This window comes from Delphinapterus leucas, chromosome 8, assembly GCF_059928025.1.
Source record: "Delphinapterus leucas isolate spDelLeu-1000000601 "Yukka" chromosome 8, BTC_Dleu_Yukka2, whole genome shotgun sequence".
NCBI classification, from domain to species: Eukaryota; Metazoa; Chordata; class Mammalia; order Artiodactyla; family Monodontidae; genus Delphinapterus; species Delphinapterus leucas.
Window position 1 is genome coordinate 77915875 of NC_143136.1, and position 24393 is coordinate 77940267.

A 24393-nucleotide genomic window follows, 5' to 3' on the forward strand; every position below is an offset into this window, starting at 1 on the left:
CTGTGGGAGCAGTTTGTGCAAATAATGTCTATTTTTTATCTAAATGTTTCTTATGTAAGAAAATGACATGTTTTAAGTTTATATATAACTGTAGATGAAGAGGAAGTAAGGTTAAATGATTGTCCCAAAATCCAGCCACTTTGGGTTGTTAAGGACATGCTTTAAACAGGTATTTCCAATTGAATGAATATTTAGTTACATTCAAAGATGTAGTTTTTGCATTTATTCAAAACTTAATTTTTTGCATTCATTTATGTATTTGTTTATAAGGTAAGTTAGTGGTGTAGGGAATAGTTTTAAAATACTGTGTGCTTAATGTTAATAGCCTCTGTAGAGTGTATTTGTGGAATTGACTTTAGCACATTTAAAAGGAACAAGTATAAAGGCAAGAATCAAACTTTTTAGGTAATCAATTTGTAGCTACAGGTTGGCAGCAAGAGTGATTTTTAAAAATCAGCCAAATTCAAGAGTTAATATTTAGACAAAAAATAGGTTAGATTGTGTGATTTCTTTCCAGCAGGAAAAACTTCAGGAAATAATTATGAAGAAAAGAACTTTTGAGGTGCCCACATGAAGATGTACACTTTTGTTTTCATATCCTAATAAAATTGGGCTAATTTACATTTTGTATAACTAATTTGCTGTAGCACTGATAGGATTACTTTTATTACTGTACCTTTTTTTATAATTCAAATATCTAGAGTGATCAATGAATCATGCTTGTTTTTATCTAACATTAGACATTTTCTAAACTGGGATGCTAAGAATGACTGAGCGGATTGTGTGGTGCTCCCTAGTTTTTACTCATTTTTAATTTTCTTCAAATGGGTGATTCTTAGAATTTTCAAGAGATTCTTCTTGATTTAACTTTTATCATTAAAAGAAGAGAAATAGAAACATCACACAAATCGTTGGCCACTTTGAATAAAGCATATCAAGTTGTATATCTGAGTTACTTTTTAAAGGTGCCAAAGTGTCCATTAAATTTAGATGTTTAATATTTTAGGCAATTTAGCTTACATCTCACATATATGTCTTTCACCCTTAACCATTCTTTCTCTGTCTCCTAACAACTGAAATGCTTAATTACAGCACTTAATGTATTTGCCAAAGTAGCTTAAATGGAAATTTATGAAGCTCTACAAGGTTATTGTAATTCTATAGCGTGCTTCACAATAAGCTTAGTATGAGCTACCACTTCGTAGCTTTAAGAATGATCTGGCTTGTGGAATTTGTTGTGGCATTACTGTAGCAACTATGTTAAGAATTTGTCCCTGTAACCATTTTGAACCAACATCCTGTTTTCATTGAATTTAAGATGTCATCATTGATGAGACACTCCATTATATTAGGTGCCCTGCGTGAGAAAAAAACAAATAAGAAGTCTACGAATAAAGCTGGGATGCCAAAGGGCTATTCCCTCCGTGTGAAGCAAGAAGTAAATCTGCTATGGAAAAAAGGACAGCAAAGTAACTTGAATGTCTCAACTTTGTTTATTGGGCAAAAGGAGGGAAAAATCACTTCTGATCAGGATTTAAACCACACGCCAATTCTCTCATAAGCTTGCAGCCTATATTCCCATTATCAGTGTGGTGTTAAAACAAGTAAATAAATAACTTAGACATTTTTAATGGTCTCAGGTTGGTGGTGCTGCCAAGTGACTGGCTGAAGTCAACACAGATCCTCTGAAAGAATTCAACTTCAATCAGACGGGTTGACACATGCATCTCCATATTAGGTGTATCCTAGAATTGATGAAAAATGGAAATCATAACATTTCCACAAAATAGATTCCTCAGGCTTTGGGAAACAGGCCAAATTCTTGTAATAGCTTTTCATAAAAACATAGTATTTTGCATATTTATTTTTGCTCTTTGGTTTCATGTTAATAACATCACAGTTTTGCTTTAGAATTATCTATTTACTTTTAGAATATTCAGTTGTACATAAATTTAAGAATCTTGCCAATTTTCGTCAGGTTGAACAAGCTTAACTAGTTGCTACCCCTCAGAATTTACAGAGATACAGAGGGAGAATTTAGCTTTTTATTTGACATTAAATCTCATTATATAACCGATACCATGAGTTCTAGTCTAAAGGCAAATTTTTGAGATGTTTTAAAATTTGAAGTGTGGGAAGAAGAACAATTGAGAGAACTCTGTCAAATTCTGTTCTTTAATGATTTTCAAATATTGTTTGCTGTGTCATTGCCTGGTCTAGTAAACATTTGTTATATGTAAGCTCTTTTGTGCTTTGGTTTTGGATGGGCTTTGATCACTGTGTCTCTTATGACGTAAAGTACTTTAATTTGAAATTACATTTATTTGTACAGTCATTTGTACTGCTATCGTGTGGAAATGCTGTGTTGCGTGATGGAGATTTTACCCCCTTTTTAAATGTCTTTAATTCTTTTTTTAAGATTTAGCACAGAATTCTTTTAATTTACATGTTTAGTTTTAAATACATCATTCCAGAAAGTTTGAAAAGTAGAATGAAAAATAACCCATATTCCATCTCCCTAATGTAACTATTATCATTTTTGGTATATTTTATTCCAAATTTTATTGTATGTACATCTCTGTTTAAAAATTTTAATCGTAGTGTACACACAATTTTGATTGTGACTTTTTTCTCTTAACATGGAGTCAGAAGCATTTTTCATGTTGCCACTAAGTCTTCGTAGTCATAGTTTTGATATTTGCTTAATGTGGAATTTCTTTTTCTTTTCTTTTAATTGGAGTATAGTTGATTTACAATATTATGTTAGTTTCAGGTGTACAGCAAAGTGATTCAGTTATACATATATATGTACGTATCTATATTCTTTTTTTGGATTCTTTCTCATAGTTTATTACAAGATACTGAATATAGTTCCCTGTGCTATACAGTAAATCCTTATTGTTTATCTATTTTATGTATGGTGGAGTGCATCTGTTAATCCCATACTGCCAGTTTATCCTTCCCCCCACAGTTTTTAATTCTTATGAGAAAATACTTTGATTCATTTTTCTCTTAAGTTTTCAAATTTCAGGTTCTCCATTTAGATTAGAAGTCTAGTTTTTGGACATGTTATTAGCTTTTGATTTTATATGCAGACCTTTTTTTTTTTTTTTTTTTGCGGTACGCGGGCCTCTCACTGTTGTGGCCCCTCCCGTTGAGGAGCACAGTCTCCGGACGCGCAGGCTCAGCGGCCATGGCTCACGGGCCCAGCTGCTCCGTGGCATGTGGGATCCTCCCGGACAGGGGCACGAACCCGCGTCCCCTGCATCGGCAGGCGGACTCTCAACCACTGAGCCACCAGGGAAGCCCTATGCAGACCATTTTAATAGCAGGCCATTTCTCTCTGTTGCCCACCGTGCTTCCCCCCATAATTACTTAGTTCTTAAAAGAATTCAAACATATTTGCTATTAGCCTAAAGCAGAATTAATTGTGAGGGTATATCTGTTGAGGGGAGAAGGGGAAAAAGCCTAGTTCTCATTCTGTTAGTTTGAGTTGTAGAGGCTTGTCACTGCTTTGTTTTCAAATTCTGCACTTTATTTTTGTCAACTATTATTTGACCTGTATTTCAGGTTCTAGTCACACTTCTAGTCAAGTTCTTGTTTAGTGATGTTTAAACAGTTTATTGAATGTTTTGTGGAACAAAAAGGCTTTTTTGGTTTTTTCATCCATTAGTACCATGCTACTTCATTTTAATGATAATTTAGCCTGGTTTTGTTTCATGAGTTGACTTTCAAAAGTAATAAACGTCAGTGTTCAAGTGTTTTCTACCTTAAGTAGACTTTATATATTCCTGTTGACCAATATGCTTATTTCTTTTTTGTTGTTCCTATTTCTCAGATTGTTCATTTAATTTAAAACTGTTGAATAACTGGTTACCTTGTTCCAGGACCTATGATTGTTTTGTATAATTTTATCTCCCTTCATGTTTTCCTTACATTCATTCATATTAAGATTAAAGTTATGATGTGAGATTATACTAATATATGTGAACATTGTGTCAGAATCCTTTGGAAATTTATGTTAGTCTTCATGATTTTTATTCATACTAAGTAGTGAAGATTGATTCATAGATTTGGATAACAGTTATTGGTAGATGAGTTTAAGCCCCCAAACTAATATATTCTTTCCCCAGATATGCATGTGTGTATGTGCTTTATTAAGTTTTTCTTTATAAGAGAGAACATAGATGACTTGAGTTAGAAAAGTCTGTTTCTTTATGTATTTGTTTAAAGTCACTGAATTATAAGCACCTTTGAGCTAGAAGTTTTAAAAAGACCAGATGGCTATAAAAATTATTTAATCAGATATTAAAAATCAAAGGTGAGAAACACTGAAAATTTTTTTTTGCCTTGCTCCAAAGAAGAGAAAAACATGGGTGTTGAGTTAAAATTAAAAGGAAATTAATATTCTTAAATTTTAAGTTACAAATAACATACAATAGTCTAAACTTTTAAATGTATTAAAATAATTATGACAATACATATAAATAATGATGTAAGTATTAAAATAGGTCATTAAAAAATACTTCATTCATTCAACAAGCACTTACTAAGCACACTATTCATGTAGTATAGTATTCACTGGGTTTTAATCCTAAGTTGTACATATTAGTTTTAATAACCAGATAGATTCTTAAAATCCTGTTAGGTGCTTTGGTCTTATATAGTAATCTTTTTTTACTTTTGTTCTAGATGCCTGGAATGATGTCTTCAGTAATGCCTGGAATGATGATGTCTCATATGTCTCAGGCTTCCATGCAGCCTGCCTTACCGGTAATCTTGTGAAAGTAACTGTTTTCTGTGATGTTTTGATTTCTTTTGTCTATGAGATAACATACGTATTTTGTAGGCAATCATGTTAGCTTTTTAAGTGCCTCCCAAGTAGTACACGATGGGAATTACATGGACTTTTATTTTTAGTTTCTTGAATCCAGGCATTTACATTTTTTCCTATATTTATATTATAATTGTTGTACATCCTTAGTTATTAAATTAATTATACATTAAACAAGTCTAGAATTCTAAAAAGCATAATTCGTTAGCCAGAAGCACTTTATTGCTCTTGTAGCGTTCTAATCTTAAAGAGCAGACATTTGCTTTACCATATACTAATTAAAAATTGATAGGATGTGATTTAATACTAGATCCTAAATTTAGAAATCGGAAGATTTCATTTGAAATCCACATTTCATGAGACTTCAGCTGTGGCCCATTACTTAGAAAATCTTTGAATACTCTTATCACCCTTATTGGGTGGTATAGCAATATAGAAATCATTATGATATTCAAGTTAGCATGACTTAGTTATAATGAACAGATGTGGCATACTCCACTGGGGTAGGCTTTCAGTGTCGTATCCAAAACCCCTAGGGCCAGATACATTTCAAAATTTTTTTTATATTATAAAGTAATACATTGCATATAGTATATAATAATTATGTAAAAATTTCCCACGGGATCTTGGGCCGTGCACTTTAATTTCTAACACAATATTTCTAAAGCAGAACTTAAAGATACTCATTCTGATGTGGGATAAATAAGACTGTAAACAGTTCATATCATTCAGGATAGGTTTTGCCACTGATGAGTTTTGGTGCCAAACTAAAAAAAAAAAAACAAAACTTGTTTTTCAGAGCTTTTTGGATCTTAGAATTGTGGGTAAAGGGTTGTGGATCTTTATATAACCGACAATTATATAAATAAAACACTTAAGATTAAAGTGCTTCAGTAGTCCCAGATTACTGCAATGTTTTTTGTTTTTTGTTTTTTTACAATTTATAGCAAGCTCAGGGAACTGAGATCACTAAAACTTAACCAAGAATCTTTGAGTCAGTGGCTAGAGAATTGATACATAGAGGGGACTGATTATGCTTTAAGAGAATCGTATATAAAATACAGTTTAAGCAAGGTGAATGTTACTAATTTCATTTTTATTCTTACAGCCAGGAGTAAATAATATGGATGTAGCAGCAGGTATGTATACCATTTATGGTGATATATATTAGACTTAATTTGGACAGTAGCAACCGTGTTACAGTGAGGAATAAAACAGTGTCTCTTGGGCACTATAATCAGCTCCTGATTCTTTTTTTTTTAAGCAATGGAAAATGGAAATCCATAAGAAATTATCACAATTTTAGATATTGGAGTTCTGAGACCAGATTTGGTCTTCAGATGTACTTTGGCCCACGGGATGTTTTTAAATTTTATAATTAGTTGCTGACATTTAAAGTCTGCAGGCTTACATAAAGATTGAATTTATCATTCCATACAAAAATTTAATTTATCTTGAAAAGTTGGATGATCTGAACTTTTATTATTTACAGTGGTCTTTCTCAACACAGTAGATACTCAGAGAATATTTGAATGGAAAATTCTGATTGAGTCCATATTTGCACTCAGCAAACATTGTGGAATGGGTAGCAACTCCATACTTCAGATATCGAGCATGTGCTGTCAGACTTCTGGACTACTTCTGTCATTTTTCTGATACCTGCTTGGTCCTTATAGTCATTGCAGTTTGTAAGCCCTGTGATAATATATTTTTTTCAGCTGGTTACCAATAAGTGTTTATTATGACTAGTGTGACTTTAACATATAATAATGCTTCAATTATACATGAGTAAGTAATGTTCCATGTAATTTAGTATTCCAGATGGTGAACTTTGTCCCATGATTATGCCAAAACTTTTTTTTTTGAACATTATGGGTCGAAATATGTTTAAAATGCACTATGTGCTTTCCTGGAGGTTTATATGGGCCATAACTGATCTTTTTAAGATGTTTCACAGATTTCATTATTTAAGCTGTAATGATGTTCTGATATATCAATACCTCTGATATATCAATACCTTAGAATAGTATTTTAGCCTATTTAGATATCTAGAGGTGGTTACTATTACCCTAAATAATCCTGGAAAATTACCTTAAAGTTTTTTTTTTAGTTACTTTTAAATGCTTTGACTCTATTATTGATGTTCCATACTAGCTTTATTTTTTATTGCTCTCAGTATATATGTACTTAGTTGTTTCCTTTTTACAGTCTCTTGTTTTTTTTACATATAGTTTTAAGCTACTAGTTTCCTAAATTAAAGATTATTCATATGAACTTTGTGACTAATAGGGATTTCCCCTTTTGTCTTAAGATGGCTTTGATAGTAGTTTAGGACAGTACCATCTAATAGAACTTTCTGTAAGTGTAGAAATGTTCTGTAATCTGTAGTGTTGTATACAGTAAACACAGCCACATGTAATTATTGAGTACTTGAAATGTGGCTATTGCAAAGGAGGAACTGAATTTTAAAATTTTATTTAATCTTAATTAATTTAAATGTTAGTTTAAACAGGCGTACATGGTGGCTAAAGGATTCTGTATTGTACAGCATGTGTTTGGAACCTAGATAATTAAACTTGTCAGAAATCTAAAGCATAGAATCAGAGTTCTGACACATTACTGTACTTCAGCAGTATAGCAGAGAAACAGGAATTAGTTAAGATAAACACCTATTTAGCAAGAAAAGGAGAAACAAAAGGCAAGGGTGTGAATACTGCTCAAACAGCTCCCAAGTGAGTTTGCACATTGAAAGTTCAAAGTGCCAACTTAATTCTGAAAGTGCTTTGCACTATTGATGTTTTTCTTGTGGGAAAGAGAGCAAGTACATAGGTGATATGGGACAGTCTTAGGATATTTAGTCTGATGGGATGAGGAGGAAAAAATAGTATGAATAAATATTTTAACACTGTTAACCTAAGGAGAGCATGATTTATCACATTGTAATATTGTTCCAAAAAATTTTTTTTTAGGTACAACATCCGGTGCAGTAAGTACCTTTGGAATATATTTATTTCATTATACTTCTTTAGCCTACTACGTTGATGCTTATTTCTGTTTTGAAGATTATCTACTAAGTTGATCCCTTTTCCTTTATTTTCTGTGCCAAAGGTTGAAAATTTGTTTGAATAATTTATTTTAAAATCTGATTTTTGTGGGACTTAATCAGAGATATGGGAATCACCAAGGTTTTTTTTTTAATTCCTTAAAGCTCAGTGAAGAGTTTATGTGTGTAATCTCATTTCATCAAAACAGTAGTCCTGAGAGGTAGCTGTTATTCTCATATGGTTGAGAAAATGCAGAATTTTAAGTATGTTAGTATTTTAAATTTGGGGTGAAAGACTTTTAATTGTGACCTGTATTTAAATATTTTAAACTTTTATCTTTTGCTTTAAAATTGAATAGTTATAAAATATCCATTTGGTATTCTTCCATTGTAAGTGTCTTTTTTTGTTTTTGACTAATAATAGCTTCATGTTTTTCCTGCTTACTTAAATAATATGGGCTCACTGGGAGGAAAATGAAGCAGACTTAAGTTAAAAAGAAGAAAGTAAATTACCCTAAGTTTTTCTACCATGAGGGAACCACCATGATTAATATTTTGGTTGTGTCAGTTGTCTGTCAAACTATGTTTTTTTCTCACTTAATTGAAACATCTTTTTTGTCATATATTAAATTCTCACATATTCTGACGTCCATTTCTGGGTTTTCTTTTCCATTCTAATTCAATATTACACCATTTTCTGATTAGAGTAGATTTAATATTTAATAAGACATGTCTTTTATGGTTTCTCTTTTCATTATGCCCTTTGCTGTTTCCAGATATTAGCATATGAATTTCCCTGTCCCCCACCAAAAGCAGTCTTTAAATACACACACAGAGACATGCTCAAAAGGCAAAAATTGTGTTTTTATCTGGGATTAATTTAATTCTTTCCATTTTAAGAGAACTGACATATTCATACTTTTCAATTAAACTTTCCCATCCAAAAATATTGTGTATTTATTTGAAAACTTGCTGTTGTTTTATTCTTTTTTGATTTCAGGTACACAAATTTCAGTTACTTGTGCTTTTCAGGCTATGGTCATTATTGTTGATCCATGGCGGTTCCCTCATATTTTTTCCCTTTATTCTTCCCTTTATTCTTTTTCCCTTTACTCCAGTCCACCCTCCCCAGTAGGTGCTTACTTGGATATATGTCCTAAGACACGTATATTGGGAAACGCTTATGAAATTTTTTTGTGTAGCTTTTTTGTGTGTTTTTTCTTTTTTTCTTGATCTTCATCCTTATTTTATAATTGACATACAGTATTAGTATCAGGTGTATAATGCAATGGTTCAATATTTGTATACATTACAAAATGCTTACCAAAAATAAGTAGTTAACCCATCACCACACATAGTAACAAAATTTTGTGTGTGTGTGTGTGTGAGGAGGACTTTACTCTTCAAAGATGTAATACAGTATTACTAACTATATTCACCATGCTGTACATTTTATCCCTCATGACCTACTTATTTTATAGCTAAAAGTTTGTAGATTTTGACCCTCTTCACCCATTTCTCCCACACCCCCAAACCATCCTCCCCTATGGCAATCATCAGTCTGTTCTCTGTTTCTATGAACTTGGGTTTTTTGTTTCGTTTTTCAGAATCTACATGTGAGATCATACAATACTTGTCTTTCTCTCTCTGGCTTATTTCACTTAGTATAATGCCTTCAAGGTCCATCCATGCTGTTGTAAATGGCAAGATTTCATTCATTCTTTTTTTTATGGCTGAATAGTTTTCCTTGTGTGTATGTGCATTTTATATATATCTTTATCCATTCATCCATGTACACTTAGGTTATTTCCATATCTTAGCTATTAAAAATGATGCTTCAGGGCTTCCCTGGTGGCACAGTGGTTGAGAGTCTGCCTGCCGATGCAGGGGACACGGGTTCGTGCCCTGGTCTGGGAAGATCCCACATGCCGCGGAGCGGCTAGGCCCGTGAGCCATGGCCGTTGAGCCTGCGCGTCCGGAGCCTGTGCTCCGCAACGGGAGAGGCCACAACAGTGAGAGGCCCACATACCGCAAAAAAAAAAAAGATGCTTCAATGAACTTTTTATAGGAACTTCCATACTGTTCCATAGTGGCTGTACAATTTACATTCCCACCAACAGTGTAGGAGGGTTCCAGGTTCTACACATCCTTGCCAACATTTGTTATTTCTTGGTTTTTTGATAATGGCCATCCTGACGAGTGTGAGGTGAAATCTCATTATGGTTTTGATTTACGTTTCTCTGATGCTTAGTGATGTTGAGTATCTTTTTATATACCTGTTGGCCATTTGTATGTCTTTTTTGCCCATTCTTTAATTGGATTATTTGTGGTATTTTGCTGTTGATTTGTAGGAGTTTCTTATATATTGTGGATATTAACCCCTTATTATGGTTTGCAAATATTTTCTTCCATTCTAGAGGTTATATTTTCACTCTGTTTACTGTGTGGAAGCTTTTCAGTTTGATGTAGTCCTACTTGCTTTCTATTCCTAAACATGAGGAACTAGTTCAGAATTACTTTAACTTCCTTTTAGACTCCCTTACAATGAGTGGTGGTTTAAGGATAGCAAAACATGGTTCTAACCAGAACTCTAATGAACATTCTATGTAATTCAGGCTATGAATATGTACCTGGCAAGAGAAATTCCTGTGTATTTAATCTGTGGTCAAGCAGATCCAAGAGAGCCACTTCCCTAGGTTTCCTCTGCTGTCCTCGCCATTCTTTTTGCCTTCTGGAGTCAAAAATTCAGGTATTAGTTGCCTTGACATTTATTAGAAGAAATTGACTGTTTGGATCTCTCTAGTCAGTCATTCTGACAGGCTTTCTAAACAGAAATAGCTTTTTCTGCATAGCACCTGGTGCCAGTGCTGTGCAGGTTGAGGTGCTCACTACAGGCCTACCTCAGTTATTGGTTCAGTTCCAGACCACTGCAATAAAGTGAATGTCAGTCACGAATTTTTTGGTTTCCCAGTGCATGTTAAAGTTATGTTTACACTACACTGTAGGCTATTAAGTGTGCAATAGCATTATGTCTAAAAAAGCAATGTATATACCTTAATTTAAAAATACTTTATTGTGAGAAAATGCTAACCAATCATCTGAGCCTTTAGCAAGTCATAATCTAAAGATTACTGATCACAGATCACTATAACAAATATGATAATGAAACGTTTGAAATATTGTAACAGTAACCAAAATGTAGCACAGAGACACAAAGTGAGCAAATGCTGTTGGAAAAGTGGTGCTAATAGACTTGCTCCACAGAGTGTTTCCACAAACATTCAATTTTTTAAAAAGGCAATAATCTGTGAAACACAATAAAGCTAAGTGCAATAATACCATGTAAATGTGTAAAGTTGCCAGATTACAGCAAGTTCAAGTTTTGCTTTTTGGAGATTTCTGGAATTTTTAAAATATTTTCAATCTATGGTTGGTTGAATTCACTGATGTGGAGGGCCAGCTGCTGTAGTTCAGTCTTCTTTTAAGTCTGTTTTATGATAGAGTTTTAAATATTCTCCATTAAATACTGTGCATTCTTCATTCTGTTAGATTACAGATACTGTATAAGATTTGGAGCCACTTTGAATTTGTTGTGCTTTATGTTATCATTTTTCTATGTGTTTATCCAGCAGGCTTGCTGAACTCTTGTTGCTTAGTGAGTTTTCTGTGTAATACTACTACCCTCAAATGACAGTTTTGGCTCCTTCTCTTCTGGTCCTCATATTTGTGTCTACTATTATTGTTTCAGGCAGAACCTCTAGTGCTATGGTGAGTGGTAGCAGTGATAAACTGGCATCTTGTCTTCTTTCCTCTCCTAAAGGGAATAAGTTTAAAACTTCTCCATTAAATATGATGTTTACTATAGTTTTTTGGTATGCAGTCTATGTTAAGTTGAAGCTTTCTTCTATTCCTGGTTTGCTGATAGTGTTCAATATGTACTTATTTTTTAAATTCTTCAGTGTTTTTTTCCATGTCAACTAAGATGATCATATGATATTTCTTTTCTACTCTGTTAATGTGAAAGTACATGGATAAGTTTTCTGACATTGCCATCTTTACATCACGAACATGAACCCTAGTTATTCATTATGTGTATTTAGTGGTATGTATATGTGCATACACGTGTGTTTAATTTCTTCTGAATTTAGTTTGCTAGTATCTTTTTTAGGTTGCTTGTTTCTGGAGAATAATCTCTCTTTTCTGGTCCTTAGAACAACTTAATAAGTAACTTATTTCTTAATGCTTGATAGAACACAAGTAAAAACTGACTGGACCTAACACTTTTTTTTAAATTAAAGTATAGTTTCTGTATAATAATATATGTTACAGGTGTGCAATATAGTGATTTACAGTTTTTAAAATTTATACTCCATTTAGTTATTGTAAAATATTGGCTGTATTCCCCATGTTGTACAATATCTTTGTAGTTTATTTTATACAAAACACTTTGTACCGCTTAATCCCCTACACCTGTATTGACCCTCACCCCTTCCCTCTCCCCACTGGTAACCACCAGTTTGTTCTCTGTATCTGTGAGTCTGCTTCTTCTTTGTTATATTCACTAGTTATATTTTTTAGATTCCACATGTAAGTGATATCATACAGTATTTGTCTTTCTCTGTGTGACATATTTCACTTAGCATAATGCCCTTAAAGTCCATCCATGTTGCTGCAATGTCAAAATTTCATTCTTTTTTATGGCTGAGTAGTATTCCATTGTGTGTGTGTGTGTGTGTGTGTGTGTGTATCACACCTTCGTTATCCATTCATTTGTTGATAGACATTTAGGTTCCTTCCTTATCTTGGCAATTGTTAATAATGCTGCTGTGAACGTAGGGGTGCATGTCTTTTTTCAAACTAATGTTTTTATTTTCTTTGGATATATACCCAGGAGTGGAATTGCTGTGTCATGTGGTAGTTCTGTTTTTAGTTTTTTGAGAAACCTCCATACTGGTTTCCACAGTGGCTGTACCAGTTTACATTCCCACCATTTACGAGGGTTCCCTTTTCTCCACGTTCTTGCCAACATTTGTTATTTGCATTCTTTTTGATGATAGCCATCTGACATGTGTGAGATGATATCTCATTATGATTTTGATTTGCATTTCCCTGATGATTGATTACTGATGTTGAACATCTCTTTTCATGTGCCTGTTGGCCATCTGCATTTCCTCTTTGGAAAAATGTCTATTCGAGTCTTCTGCCCAATTTTTATTGGGTTGTTTTCTGTTGTTTTGTTTTTTTTGTTCATTTTTTTGTTTTTTGATGTTGAGTTCTATGAGCTATTTATATTTTGGATATTAACCCCTCATTGGTCATATCATTTGCAAATATTTTCTTCTATTCAGTAGATTGTCTTTTCGATTTGTGAATGGTTTCCTTTGCTGTGCAGAAGCTTTTAAAGTTTAGTTTGGCTCTAATAGTTTTTGAGGATAATGGTTTTGCATTACCATTTCAATTTCCTTAGCGGTTATTGGGCTATTCCAGTTTTCAGTTGCTTCTAATAATTTCATGTTTTTTCCAGATTTTTATCTATGTTATTGAGGTTTAATAATTGTTTAGCATAGAGTTAGAAATCATAATTGCTATCATTGTCCGTTTTTGGGGTTTTTTTGAAGAGGGGAAAGGGTAACTATTCAATTTCTGTTGTCATCTTTACTTCCTTCTTGATTACTTACTCTCTTGGTCTTTTTCTAGCATCTTGAGTCCTTTTAATTTTAATTTGAGTCCTTAGCTCACTGGTTTTCAGACATCCTTAACTGTGCTGCTTAACTTTTTTTTTTTTTTTTTAAATAAACTTATTTATGTATGTATGTATGTATGGCTCTGTTGGGTCTTTGTTACTGCGTGCAGACTTTCTCTAGTTGCAGCGAGCGGGGGCTGCTCTTCGTTGCGGTGCGTGGGCTTCTCATTGCAGTGGCTTATCTTGCTGAGGAGCACAGGCTCTAGGCGCACGGGCTTCAGTAGTTGTGGCACGCAGGCTTAGTAGTTGTGGCGCACGGGCTTTGTTGCTCCGTGGCATGTGAGATCTTCTCGGACCAGGGATTGAACCTGTGTCCCCTGCTTTGCTAGGCGGATTCTTAACCACTGCTCCACCAGGGAAGTCCCGGCAGGCAGATTCTTAACCATGGCGCCTCCAGGGAAGTCCCTTAAGTTTTGACATAAAGAATTTTTGTTGTTATCCAGCGCTCAATATCTTGTTTTTTTTTTCCTCATTTGATTTCTTTTTTTATTAGGTATTAAGTGGTTGGTTTTTTTGGTTTCCAGATGTCAGATTTTTTTTTTTTCCAAATTGACTTTTTTTTTTTTTCCTAGAGAAATTTTAGATTGAGTGCAAAGTAGAGAGTTCCCAAATACCCCCTATCCCTCATACATACAGCCTTCCCTTCTATCAACATCTCTCCCCAGAGTGGTATGTTTACTACAGTTGATGAACATACATTGACACATCATTATCACCCAAAGTCCAGTTTGCATTAGGTTTCACTCTTGGTGTTATGCATTCTATGAGTTTGACAAATGTTTGGTGACGTGTATCCCTCATGATAGTGTCATACAGAATAGTTTCGCTGCACTAAAAGCCCTCTGTGCTCTGTCTCTTCATCCCTCTCCCCATCTCCCCCCACAACCCCTGCAGCCACTGGTCTTTTTACTGTCTCCATAGTTTTACCTTTTCCTGATGTCATATAGTTAGAATCATACAGTATGTGACCCTTTCAGATTGGCTTCATTCACTTAATTTTCCTCCATTTCTTTTCTTTGATAGCTCATTTCTTTTTAGCACTGAATAACAAAATAATTATAATAGAGGTGAATAATATTTTGTTGTCTGGACATGCCACAGTTTGTTTATCCATTCAGCTACTAAAAGACATTTTGGTTGCTTCTAGTTTTTAGCAATTATGACTAAAGCTGCTAAAATGTACACGTTTTTGTGTGGACTTAAGTTTTCAACACATCTGGGTAAACATAAAGGAGCACGATTGCTTGATCATATAGTAATAGTATATATACTTTTGTAAGAAACTACCAAACTGTCTTCCAAAGTGGCTGTACCATTTTGACTTCCCACCAGCAATGAATGAGAGTTCCTGTCGCTTCACATCCTCACTAACATTTGGTATTGTTGGTGTTCTAGATTTTTTTGGCGTTTTAATAGGTGTGTGGTGCATCTCATTTTAATTTGCAACTCTGTAATAGTGTATGATGTTGAGCATCTTTTCATATGCTTACTTGTATCTATGTCTTTTTTTGTTGAGGTGCCCAGATTTTTTACTCTTTTTACAGATTTAATTTTATTTATTTTTGGCAGCGTTGGGTATTCGTTGCTGCGCGCAGGCTTTCTCTAGTTGTGTTGAGCGGGGACTACTCTTCATTGCATTGTGCGGACCTCTCCTTGCAGTGGCTTCTCCTGTTGCGGAGCACCACCTCAAGGCCGCAGGCTTCAGTAGTTGTGGCTCACGGAGTCTAGAGCGCAGGCTCAGCAGTTGTGGTGCATGGGCCTAGTTGCTCTCTGGCATGTGGGATCCTCCCAGATCAGGGATTGAACCCGAGTCCCCTGCACTGGCAGGCAGACCCTTATCCACTGCACCACCAGGGAAGTCCCTACTCATTTTTCTTAATGATAAGTTTAAAGAGTTTTTATATATTTTGGTTAACAGTACTTTAACAGATGTGTCTTTTGCAAATAATTTCTGTTTGTGGCTTTTTGCATTCTTTTAACTGCATTTGGCACAGCAGAGGTTTTTAATTTTACTTAAGTCCATCCTATCAATTGTTTCTTTCATTGATCATGCCTTTGAGAGAGTTATTTTTTTATAAGATATACCTTTTTGCATTATGATCAGAAAGCACAGTCTATAAGATGTTGATTCTTTGCAGTTTATTAAAGCTTCCTTTATGTTCTGTGTCAACACCAATTTTAGGAGTTTTTTGTGCTAATAATTTAAAGTTATTTTGTTTTTCTCTATCTTGACATATCTTTCATCTAAGGAGAGGGGTATATTAAAATCTTTAACTTGAAGGGATGAGTCATCTTTTTCTCCCATATTTTTCTGTTTTTGCTCTGTATTTCAAGGCTCAGTTGCAAATAAATGCATATATGTTGAGGATAAGTTCTTTATCTGTTAACTCTTTATCAATATACAAGTCCCTCTTTCTATTTAGATGGGACAGACAGTTATTATAGTTATTTTTATTTCTTTTTACCTTATAAAAACTTGTTATATTGTAAATAGAATATTTTTCCCATTTTTATTACAAGCTAGTTATTGTCATTCAAAATTTTTTGTATGTTTATCTTATAGCCAGCTAGATTACCAGAGGCACTGGATAATTCGTTTGTTTTTTTTATTTGAGTCTTTAGCAGTAAAGGCAAGAGAATTTATCTCTTTCCCAATCTTAATACCAGTCATTAATTTTATTGCCATAGTGTATTTGTCAAATTATAGTGATTGCAGACTTATGTTTTGGTCATGATTTTAATGGAAGTGGCTTTAGGATAATTTTTATTGGCCTTTGATAAGCTATCATTTAAATGTTTTTCTCTTTATTATTGTATTATTTGAGGATTTTTTTGTTTTTATTTTTTGAAGACTTATGAATTGTCATGATATTCAGGATGTAATTTGATCATACCAAGTCTATTAGTGTGATCATGTGGTGTTTTCTTTTTTCAATTTGTTAATAGAAATGCTTTCTTTTATAGATATCCCAATATTGATCTACCTTGCACTTCTACAATAAATTCTACTTTGTCAGAGTGTATATACTGAGGATTCTCTTGGCTTTTATTTAAATTCTTTCATTTATATTTATAAGTAACATTGCCTGCTTTTCTTTTTTTGATACCTTTTCTGTTGAGTTTTGTAACTGATAAAGAGCTTTTCATCTCTTTCTATGATCTGTAATAATATTGTAATCCTCTGTTCTTTAAAAGTTGCATAAGGTTCTATAAAATCATCTGGTTAGGTATCTTTCAGTTGCGTCTGTGGTAATTGGAATATTCAAGTGTGACGTGTTTCTTCTGGGTGAATTTTGGTGAAGTAGTTTGGGAGGAAATCATTTCCTCAAAATTTTGAAATTGGTTGTGAATCTGTTCTATGTCTGTGGTTATTTTCCTTATTTAGAGTAGAGTAGTGAGGGGATTTTTTCTATCTATCTTAGTCTTTGGATTTAGTCATTTTTTTCTCTTTCAGTTTTGTTCAGTTGAGCTTATACATTGTATAAATGTTTACATTTTGAGTTTGAATGTACTGAATTAATTCACAACCCAATGGTTGACTAGCTTTTTTGAATCTGAAAAGTATATTAGCTCTCTTGATAATTGCTCTCTTGATAATTATACATGTGCATTTGTTTTCCTTATACCCCAGGTTTTTGTTTTGGGGGTTTGTTTTGTTTTGTTTTTGCCTTTCAGATATTTTCAGTATCTATTGTGCTGCTACATCATTTGTTACAGTGTTTTGCTTTTTTTATTTAGTGCTGCATCTTAGACATTTTTCATTATATTAAAAATAGACCTGGGCTTCCCTGGTGGCGCAGTGGTTGAGAGTCCGCCTGCCGATGCAGGGAACATGGGTTCGTGCCCCAGTCCGGGAAGATCCCACATGCCACTCCGCAGCTGGGCCCGTGAGCCATGGCCGTTGAGCCTGCGCGTCCAGAGCCTGTGCTCCACAACGGGAGAGACCACAACAGTGAGAGGCCCGTGTACAGCAAAAAAAAAAAAAAAAGACCTGTATAAGAGTTTGTAGTATGAATGGACCATAATTGAACTGTCATTGGGGGGGTTATTGATTTATCTCTGTCTTGTCACCACTGTTAGTAATCTGGAAGAGACTATCCTTGTACAGTCTTTGCAGCTATACAAATGGGATTTTGTAGAGTGAAACTTCAGGATCAAGAGATTATGTTTGCATTTTTGATTTGATAAGAACTACTAAATTGACCTTCAGAGAAATAATACTAATTCTGTTCCCAACAGTAGCGTGAGAGTACCCTTTTCTTCACACCCTTTTAACATTGCGTACAGCTGCTCTTTGTCATTCATCTGATGAGCAGAACGTTTCATTTTAATGTGCACTTTCTTCATTTATTAATGAAGTTGAACATCCAATTATGTTATCTGTATTGAGTTCTGTTAGTGGCCATGTTTATATTTCCATTAGAATGTCTTTTCTTATTGATGGTAACAGAGTTGTGTATGTTAAGGGCAATGATTTTTTAATCCCTTGTTTTGTAAATATATACTCCCAGTTTATCGTTTGTAAAAATGTTTACTTTCCGTTGATTGTCCAGGACTGCCATTTGTGTCATCAGTTTTTTATTATTACAATAAGTGTGTCAGTAAGAAAATAGTTTTGGGAATGGTGTCATCTGTGATGAAAGTGCAGAGTAATACTAAGGCTCCAAAGCAATGAATATCTTAATAACTCCTGCAGTGCCCCAAAGAAACTAACCTTAAGGTTAAAAGTAGTGTCCTGGCTTTAGCTCATTTAGAATATACATTTAGGTCTTTGTTAGGTTTTTCCCAGTTTTGCAAAGGCAGTCTAAGTCTTTGATAGGTAGTATTTGCTTATTGCTCTAGAGAGGTCTTATGTTTAAAAAAAAATAGTAATTTTGTAGGAAAATGAGTCTTATTAATAGACTATGCTAATATGACTATCAGTACTTAATAACTACTTGCATAGGTCATATTTTCTACTATGAAGATAACTCTCCAGTTGTTAGTTGTTGATATATTCTTTATGCCACTCTTCATCTTACACTCAACATTCAGATACATTTGTTTAAAAATTTTTCTTTTAAAATATTAATTATTAGTTTTGGCCAGAAGCAAGACATTTTATAATTTTACTTTAAGTTGCAGATCAGATATTTCTAAGGAAAAAGAGTGGAAAATTTATCAGATAAATTACTTTTTCCACTCCAAACTTGACTTTTATAAGTGAATTTGATTATTGCTTAAGACATTTGTACAGAATTTATATTCCTGTCTGAAATGATTTCATTTCTGTTGATGCAAACATTTGGAGCCTTGATCCATAGTAGGACCTTAGTTTGGGCTAGGACAATGTTGTAATGAACTTAAGCTAGCTATGTTACCATGGTCATATTACTTTACTTTCTTGTGCTCCATTTTCTCTTCTATAAAGTAGGGATAATAAATGGTACCTGTCTCATAGGGTTATTAAAAGAATTAACTGATAATTGATGCAAAGCAATTAGTACAGGGCTTAATACTTAGTAGTTGGCCAGAATTCATCTGTTCTTATTGATAATTAGACTGTCCCTGAATACAAGCTTGAAACAGTATTTCAGTGTGGGTAAAATGTATTTTTTTTAAGGCAGAAATTACTGAACTGTTCTAGTTTTATCATTTATTTCCTGAATCATTATAAGCAAGTTGTTAACCCTCCTAAGCCTTGATTTTTTGATTTGTAAAATGTGGATAATGGTCTTACCTGCTTTGTAGTACAGTTGTAAAATTCAAATAAAGTAATAGATAGTGAATACTAAATTGCTTACTATTTGTTTTTACTAGTTTGTATACTTCTCTTCTCGTGTTTGGTCAAGTGTACATAGTCCCTTTCTTTTTCATTTCATTATCTCATATGTTTATTTCTGGTGAACTTCCTCTTTCCTTGATGCCTTTAGCAAATGTGACTTGGGAAGTGTAAATATAATTTTGGAACTTAATAGATTTCTTCTTAGTTAGTGCAATCCTGAGTTGGTAATGAGTTCATTTTTATTTTAATAAGAAATACAGACCTCTTTATCTCTCTTAATATCACTTAATTTATGAAATAAAGCATTATGCGTACAATTGAAGAAGCTTCCGTATATGTCTCTTACTGCACCACTTTTTCATTATAGGATGTTAAAATAGGTGAATAACAGCAAGCTAAATATTTTTCAGCAGTTATTTAATGTTTGCTCCAGAGAGATTATAGTTGTCATATTCTGCAGAGGTACTAGAACAAGTTAAGGAATTTAAATACACCTTTGGAATTATCTAATCATCCTGGTACATCATTCAGAAATCTAAGATTCTGTAAGTGGTCGTGTCAGACTCTTTAAAGAATGGACTTAACAAATCTCTATAGGAAGGGCCGTTTTGTATTAAACAACCCAAATTTGGTCAAGTTCTTTTCTGTGAATTCTAATGGCGGTCTGTAATTCCTTCACTTAACTCTAGTTCTTTTCTCAGAAATTACAGAAAAGAATCATCTTACCTCATCTACTTTTGTTAAAATTACATTGATTTATGTCCTCCTTAAGTCGTCTTTTCTTGTTCTCCATCCCCACAGTTTGCAAATATTCCTTATATAGTTTTCAATTAGCATATTTCAACATTTAACACATCTGAAATTGGAATGCGTTCTATCATCCATGATGTCCTATGATCTTCGTTCTCCAAGCAGCACTTATCACCTAGTTGTGCATGACTGAACAGTAAAAGTGCCAACATCAGAAGACTGAATGTCCGCGGTTTGCAAGAAAATCCTAGAAATAATGGCAGAACACTCTTTTATCAGCTAGGAATAAAATGATTATGTGAGAGAGTAGGAAAAGCGATGAATCACATGTGTTTAGCCACATTCCCAAAGCAGAAATCAAAAGTAGATCTGCTCCATTACTCAGTAAAGTTGATAAGGAGGGAAGAAAGGTAAGCCAGTTTTAAATAGGTAAGGAGAAAGTTAAGAACCAGTAGCAGTGGTTTTCAGTTATTTTATGGCTTGTTTCGTTTTGCTTTTAAGAAATGCTGCATTATTAGTAGGATTCTTGGTACGCAACAGGGGATGGATGGTATTGTGTGGAAATACAATGGACATTAGCACCTTGGATACAATAAGGGGTCTGAGTGTAAAGTTTAAGGAATAGATTAATTATTTTATTTGCCTATTTTCCTTTTTATGTATTCACAGGAGTGATAGGGGATAAAACCTAAGTCTAATAAGTAAAAATAAGTCCTTTCAAAACGTTTAACATAAATCTGAGTGATAAAAAATGTGATGGTTTGACAGTGATTTTACCTTTTCTTCCTTAGAGGAATGTACAACAATCTTTTGTTTCAGATTTGAAGAAATTTGGTATAGATCATTTTTATAACCCTTTTTTGAGCATACTTTAGTCTGAAAAACCTGGTGCCCAGAATTGGGCTTAGTACCTTTGATCTCATCCAGTAATTCATTCATTCATGATTCTTTGTAAAACTGCTTTTTAAAAACCACTTTATTAAGGTATGATTGACATATGAAAAGCTGTGCATACTAAATGTGTATGACTGGATGATTTGGGGAATAAGTACACATCCATGAAACTATCACCAAGACCATAGACATCTATCATCTCTCAAAGGTTCCTCCCAGCCCCTTTTATTATTACTATTATTTTGTGTTTGTGCACATGTATATATATGGTGACCTTATAAAACTCTTAACCAACCTTTTATTTATTTAATTTCTTTATTTTTTTGACTGTGTCGGGTCTTCGTTGTGGCGCGCGGGCTTCTCTCTAGTCCCAGTGCGCGGGCCTCTCTCTAGTTGTGCCGTGCGGGCTCCAGAACGTGTGGGCTCTGTAGTTTGCAGCATGTAGGCTCTTTAGTTGTGGCCTGCGGGCTTAGTTGCCCTGCAGCATGTGGGATCTTAGTTCCCCGACCAAAGATAGAACCTGTGTCCCCTGCATTGGAAGGCGGATTCTTTACCACTGGACCACCAGGGAAGCCCCTTAAGCAACCTTTATTTGAGCTATCATGTCTGTTGATACTTGAGGTCTTACTAACAAATTTTAGTAGTTTCTTAGTAGTTCTTTTGGACCCCATTAGTGGATTTATATTCTGTATCAAACTAGTTTCATGTAAAACTTTATCTTACTCATCTTGTGTTGAGGCATTTGTATTCACATTTTATCCCTGTTAAATTTCATCTTGTTGATGATTAAGTTCTGATTGTCATACAAAGGCATCCTTTCTGATTTTGATGCCTGCATCTTTATGGCATGTCAATTTAGAACTTTGTCCAACTTGATGTAAATATTCTTTGGGTTAGATATTCTATTTTCAGTTACCTCCCTACTTGCATTGATCAATTATTCTAAATAACTGTCAAAAGTATGCCCATTTTATACTTTTAATTTCTTCATATATTGCTTTGAAACTAATGGTACTGATATTTATTGTCAGTGGCACTGTTAAATAATTTAAATCTTTTTATAATTATTTTTCTTTAGAAATCAATGTGGACTGAACATAAATCACCTGATGGAAGGACCTACTACTATAATACTGAAACCAAACAGTCTACTTGGGAGAAACCAGATGATCTTAAAACTCCTGCTGAGGTAAAAGTTTGAGGACTGGAATTTAGAGATTAAATAGACTGGGTCTTTTTTTTTTTTACGATTTTGGTGGGTATTTGGCTTTCCAAAGAATAGTATTGCTTATATCAGAAAAGGATGGTACAAAGGCATTCAGAGGAGAAAAGGGTTTATACAGTCACACCAATCAGCAAAAAGACAAATAAAATTCATTCCCTTCTATAGGCAGACCAGTTTTGTTTACTGATATTTGCCCCTGCTCAGGAACCTTTGTCAGGTGGTATCAATTTAAGAAAGGTATTTAAAGAATAAATTGGAAGAAAAAAAGTACTCTCTCTCTGCTTGCCCTTTGTTTTCCTCTTTATAGCAAACCTGAGTGATTTCAGATATCGTCTACTGGGCTCTTACATTTTTCCAGTGGGGCTAGGATAATGGAGATGAAGTTAAATTACAAATACAAATACTTCCATCTTTTAGAATGGGAAATTGTCTCTTTGGAAAATATCCCCCCCCCCAAGTATATATATTTCATTTTATGTTGTAAATTTTACCATTCAAAATATACAGATATGCAAATAAGATTGAAGGAATAAACTAAGTAAGCAATATTACCTGTGGTTTAATTAGGAAGTCTGGAGTCCTAAGTAAGAGCTGATCTGGCATTTCAAAGCTATACTTGAAGGTTTTTCCTAGTAGGCAGCATATTCTTTTTTTCCTCCTCTTAATTAAGAATTTGAGGAGGTAAAAATATTTTCCAGGCCACCACACTAATTATAGAACAGCAGTACTTGGGAGGGGAAGTTGGCAGATGATAAAATTTTTTATTTATCCCAATACTGACATAGATATTTGCCCAAGACACTGATTAAATTTGAGTTTTCAGTAGCATTCTCATTCCACCCTAACAGGTTCTGTATATTAGGTTTTAAGTATATCATACATAACAATGCTTCCTTACATAAGGTAGTTCACATAGGTTTGTAATAAATTGTTTGTGAAACTGAAATCTAAGCATAACCAGATCAGACTTTGGTTTCTCCCAAATTTTATGTTTTTCCTACTTGTATTAGTATTTGAGAAGCCTGTTTGTGAAATATGGATGGTAATTTTTACCTATGGTGGGATGTAAATGGCAAGAGCACATAGGGTTTGAAATTCAGATAGACCTGGTTTTGAATCTTGTCTTTGCCCCTTAATAGGTACATTACCTTAGACAAACATAATATATTCAAATAACATTAGTTAGTAAGTGTCCTATAGTTGGTAGCTTATATTATCACCATCTCGCAAGCTTTAGAATTGTATGGGTTGATAGTATGTAGTAAAAACAGTGATGTAAATGGTGAAAGATGCTAAGTATATTACTGTTAACTGAAGGTTTTTATTTTGCTTTAGCAACTTTTATCTAAATGCCCTTGGAAGGAGTACAAATCTGACTCTGGAAAGCCTTACTATTACAATTCTCAAACTAAAGAATCCCGCTGGGCAAAACCTAAAGAACTTGAAGATCTTGAAGGTAAAACAGGGAAAGATAATTTTTAATGTTACTTTTTTATGTATATATGTCATTCACATTGGAACAGTCCTTCATAAATAGGATTGTTCAAACAAAGGCCTTATATTTTTTAATTAAGTGATTAGAACGTTTTAAATGGTTTAACAGTTTTATGGGCTCTTATTTTCTTGTTGCTCTAGAACTCAGTTCTATAGATTTTAAATAGATTTTTATTTGATTTGATTCCACTGAAACTAGGATACCAGAATACCATTGTTGCTGGAAGTCTTATTACAAAATCAAACCTGCATGGTGAGCTGCTTTGATAATTCATTTTCTGTCATTATTTAACATTTTAAGAGTATGTCACGAATGTTCACTAACCATAATTGGATAAATCTGCAGTGAGAAATCTCTAATTCAAAGAATTCCTTTCATTTAAGGGTTATATTATAAATGAGCTTGTAGCTTTTAACATTGTACTTTTTACTTTCTTTTTTAAACAAAAAACATCATTTACTATCGGAAAATTGAACAAAAACATCATACGATATTTCTAAAGACAGCTATGAGTGTTGGTGCACACATGGAATATGTGACTTAACTCAGCAGATAGCAGAGAACCTTGAACTCTTATCATTTAAAATTTTGTTAATATACTGTAAGACTCTACATTTAATGCTGATTTTATTTTAGCACAACACT

General features: G+C 33.8%; 1 protein-coding gene across 5 annotated transcripts in view; it reads left to right on the forward strand.

Annotated features, from left to right (window-relative positions):
- The window catches only part of PRPF40A (pre-mRNA processing factor 40A), a 54809-nt gene that overhangs the window by 9601 nt on the left and 20815 nt on the right, over positions 1-24393 (forward strand). For all 5 annotated transcript variants that reach the window (XM_089916819.1, XM_022569731.3, XM_022569732.3 and 2 more), the window contains exons 3-8: positions 4693-4773; positions 5943-5973; positions 7804-7820; positions 22107-22217; positions 23589-23709; positions 23947-24000. In XM_089916819.1, coding sequence (XP_089772945.1) covers positions 4693-4773; positions 5943-5973; positions 7804-7820; positions 22107-22217; positions 23589-23709; positions 23947-24000 — 415 coding nt within the window. The remainder of the gene's footprint in view (positions 1-4692; positions 4774-5942; positions 5974-7803; positions 7821-22106; positions 22218-23588; positions 23710-23946; positions 24001-24393) is intronic.